This window comes from Cannabis sativa, chromosome 7, assembly GCF_029168945.1.
Source record: "Cannabis sativa cultivar Pink pepper isolate KNU-18-1 chromosome 7, ASM2916894v1, whole genome shotgun sequence".
NCBI classification, from domain to species: Eukaryota; Viridiplantae; Streptophyta; class Magnoliopsida; order Rosales; family Cannabaceae; genus Cannabis; species Cannabis sativa.
The window spans coordinates 60,203,338-60,208,112 of record NC_083607.1 but is presented as its reverse complement, the minus strand read 5'-3'; the positions used below and the strand labels follow the sequence as shown (position 1 = coordinate 60,208,112).

Below are 4,775 nucleotides of genomic sequence, written 5' to 3'. Positions count from 1 at the left end.
TCTTTTGCGATGTACTTTTCTGCTCTCTGTTTTTTATGCATCTCATATTGTTATTCCTCTGGGCTGACCACAAGTTGGTTTGGTGATGTTCAAGAGGAGCTTGATAAGGAGTTTGTGCTTGTCTTTATGGACAGCTCACCTTCCTCCTTCTCAAAGGCCTGTCGTTTTGGACCATGTGTCTCGCAATTATTACTGATTAAACCCATTATTTTGTCAAATAATAATTTGAGCCCTATATTTTTTTTTAAATGGTACAAAAGAAAAAAAAAACTCCTTACCTCAATTTTTTGTAAAAATAAAACATCATAATAACCTGATTGGAGGTGTTATGACTAGGTTATTTACATTTTTTTGCAACTATTCATGCAAAAAATGGCTTTATGTTGATTATATTAAAAAAATGACAAAGATTGATATTATGGTATTACTTTCTACCATTTTGAAAATACAGAATTTAAATTACCATTAACAAAACTAAAAGTTTGGTTGATAATATTCATAAAATATAAAATTTACAATAATATTTACTATATTAATTTGATCCCAATATTTTATTTAACTTATCTTTTGGCTTGTGCACAAGACTTAAGGACTAAGAGATTAGCTAAGCCAGTTGTTCACACTTTTATAAAATTTCATGATATCCTTCTATTTTAGAATAAAGAATCCATTGCCCGAATTTATCAATAATTACTACAATATCAAGTAATTTTGTCATATAATTAATCCCACCTAAATGTATTTACAAGTGAGAGTTGTTTTTTCAACACAGTCGCATCTCTTTATAGAAGATGATATTATTTGCGTCCGCCCAATATTTCAAAAACATTTCTCTCTTTACAAAGCCTTTACTTTTATACCAAATGACGAAAAGTGAATATATTTAAAATAATATTAATTATAATATTATTAATTACTAATATTCAAGCTCATCCTAATTTGTTGAAGTTTATTTTAGTAGTTATTTTTGTGTGGTTGCAAAAAGTAAACATCCCCCTTTAGTTTTCTTCTACTATTGGACCCTATTTTGAAAGTGCCCTCATATATTTACCATGTCTAAATATGTCAAAATCCTCATCATAAGACACACATTTATGTATATTTTCAGACAAACAATAATTTTTAAAAGATAAAAGCATTCTAAGATAATTTCATCAATTTATAAGTTTCAAATCAGTGAGCTTTTTTTTTGGTCAATCGGATGAGTATATATTCCACTAAACAAAGTTTTACATCCTAGTAGCATCAACCTGCCACTTTTTACAATTGTTAACAATTGTTCAAACCATTCTAAATTCTTTCTTGTCACTTTTTTAGGTATTACACTCTGAATTCTACTCTTAACATCATATTTGATTCTTTTTACCAATTGTATAAATGTTTATATTCCAAAGAGCTTCATTCTTGCACCACCATATGTGGTATGTTATCACTGCAAATGTTGTGGAAAAAAATTGGCGCTGAAATCTGTTCATTTTCGATTTATGCAGCCACTGTAGCCGCCTAAAAATCGATACTAGTGTAGTTGCCCAACCAATACTTGGAAACTCAAGTGACAATTGAAGAATAAATGCTCTCTAATTTCTTTACTCAATCCACAAATTAGGCATTCCTCATCTAAACATATATTGTGTTTGAATAATTTTGATTTAAATCTCAATCTATCCAAAATCAAAAGCCACAAGATGAATCTATGTATTGAACTTTTTATTTCAAATATTTTATAAAACTCATGGCATATATAATTATTATATGCCAATAGAAATTAACATTATTGTGCCAATATTATTATATTATTCAACGTTTAATTAAAAATAATTCTTTTTAGCGATAGCCCTAACCCTAACACTCCTCTTCTTAACACAAGAACCAGTCACAAGCTTATTATTATTGGACAACATCAACAATGTGGATGAAGCTTCCATCTCCATAACTCTCTCTTTCACCTTGTCATCAAGCTCATCCAAACTCTCTTTAAACTTCTCAAGTTCTTCGAAACCGAGCTCATCAATCTTCTTGCATCCGCGACCAATGACAAGCCCTTTCCCTTTGGCTATTTCCCCATCAATGGCTTCACCACGGAGCTTCTCCTCGCTCAGCTGCTTCACATGATTGTCATGAAGCTCATTCATCGTCTCTTCATAAGCTTTTGCTCCAACGGACGAGTTATTCACCATTTTCTTGTAAAGATTAGGTTTTAGAAACCTATCTATGATGTATCTCACATTAGGGTTTCCAAAAGAGTATGGTTTGCCACCAGGAGAGAAGACGATAATCCCAACCTCAGCGCCACACAGTGTGGCGAGCTCATTGGCTTTCTTGAAAAGGCCGGTTCGACGCTTCGAGAAGGTTACTTGACGACAACTGCTGTCTTTCACCATTTCCATCTCAATCTTTCTTCGCCCCATTAATTATTTTTTTCTTTTCGATCTTTCCTGTTTGGTTGCCTAGAAAGTTTTCTTTTGTTTCTAGGAAAATAAGAGGTTTTGAGTGAGTGAGTGAATGAGAGTGAGGGTGAGGTGAATATAAAGAGAATTATTTATACACCTCTTTATAGGGTTTCCGAAATCGTTTTGCTTACTTTTTGTTTCTAATACTAGACTTTAATATTATTTTAATTTTTATAATTTAATTTTATGTTTTTTTTATAAATTTTTAAATTTATTGTCTAAGATGGAAGGAATTTTTTTCTTTTTTCTTTCCATTTGTTGATTTTGAGTATCATTTGTAGATAACCGTTGCAAAATTAATAAAATTAGTCACACAAACTTAATACATATCTATCTGTAAAATAAATAAATAAATAAACAAACATCTTTATTTGAGATTAGTTTCACTTATTAAAAGTCTCTTGTTACATAAGCATGTATTAAGTTTGTGTATAATTTATACTTGTGTTTGTTATTACCTACACTAATTACACATATATACTCATAATTAATAGAATGAGAAAAAATGTATGTATATATATATATTAGACACTTAGCAATGGTAAATATCCCACAATATACACTATTATATGCCATTTTTACACATAAATAAATAATGCTATAAAATCATGAGATATTATATTTTATACTTTACTTATGACAATTTTAAATAAGAGTTATGCTAGAGACATACATACATATTGTATATAGAAGGATTTGTATTTAGTTTTTACCTTGCATAATTATATATTGGAAACATGTTTTACTTTTAATTTTAATTGTATGATTGAGATTAATTATGCATTTTTATATGTAGAGATATATACATGTAATTTGAATATGTTACAATCATTATTTATCTATAAAAAATAAATTACTACAATTATTTTTTAAAAATAAATAAATAACATTATAAATACTTAAAATTTTAATTTTATAAAGAGCATAAATTTAATAATTTTTCTTGGCAATATAAGTAGCCAAAGTGCTATAACACTGTTATTAGGGATGTAGTCCGCTTTGTGACTATTGTGTAAGTTTGTTTTGGTTTCAATGAAGAGGTTCAAAAGTAATCAATATTAGTAAAACTATAATTTTTGTCTAATTCCGTTTATACCGACTTAGTTTTTGAATTTATTAAAAGAAAATAGAAGTAACTGATACTAAATGTTTCTATATAGATCAATTGATTTAGAATCTTTTAATACATTAACGAAATAATCTGCACTCATGAAACTGGACAAAAATTACAATTTTACTAATATAGAGTACTTATACTGTTAAAAAAATTAGATTTATACCGATTAGAAAGTCAAAACTTTAGTACTTTTGTCGCAACTATCTCTTTCCAAATCAAAATTAAGCTCTTTTGTTTTGTTTTATTTTAGGTGTGAGAGTACTAGTATCACTAAAAAAAATCATATGTGATAACTTTTTAATCACAATAAAATTACTTGTAACTAAAATATATTATTTAATTATTAATTGTCACTAATTAATTACAATTTTTTTACTTATAATAAAAATATTGTTGTGTATATATAATCTTCTTTATATATATATATAAAGTTCTTAATTTGGCATTAGTTGGATAATTTCATAATTAATATATGTGCACGGCTGGTTTTTTATTTTTTATTTATTTTATTTTCTATGTATATAAAATTAACATATATAGACATAAGAAAAAGTTAGTAAATTATTAGGGTTTATCTGAGGAAGGTAACACCTGCATAGTTGTTTTAGGTATATTTTGTGGTGATAAAAAATAATTATAAAAGGAAGAAAGAATTGTATGTATTTATATAATATCCTATTTCCATTATTGCTATGTAATTATTATTACAAAAGATAAGACTATAGTGCACGTACGTTATATAACAATTAATGTATATATATATATATATAAATATTATATATATTGTTTACAATTATAGCTAGGTTATATATATATATATATATATATATATATTCCATGTATAATTCCTACTTTACATATATATGTGTATATGAGCTGTATATTCTTCTTATAACATATAACTGATGATAATTAATGACCATAAATATAATTTGTAATTATTACAAATTCACAATTTGCATGCCCATTTGTATTTTATTTTAAGTATTTATTTATTACTCTCTTTTGGGTAATATTTATATATAAATATATATATATATATATTTATATAATGAATCACACGTGAATACTCACGCACATGCATACATTTATGTATATATTAATTTATAACAGTCCAAAGAAATATTCAAAAACTGTATTTTTTGGTAATAAAATCATTAAAATCGTAAAATATTCAAAATTCCGTACACTTGTATTTTTATAATTTT

At 26.6% G+C, this 4,775-nt stretch overlaps 1 protein-coding gene across 1 annotated transcript; it reads right to left on the bottom strand.

Annotated features, from left to right (window-relative positions):
- Positions 1-1,434: 1,434 nt before the first annotated feature.
- On the bottom strand, positions 1,435-2,504 carry LOC133029245 (agamous-like MADS-box protein AGL29). The gene has a single exon (XM_061101717.1). It carries the CDS (start codon positions 2,406-2,408, stop codon positions 1,809-1,811), a length of 600 nt encoding a protein of 199 aa, XP_060957700.1. The 5' UTR covers positions 2,409-2,504; the 3' UTR covers positions 1,435-1,808.
- Between the last annotated feature and the right edge of the window lie 2,271 nt (positions 2,505-4,775).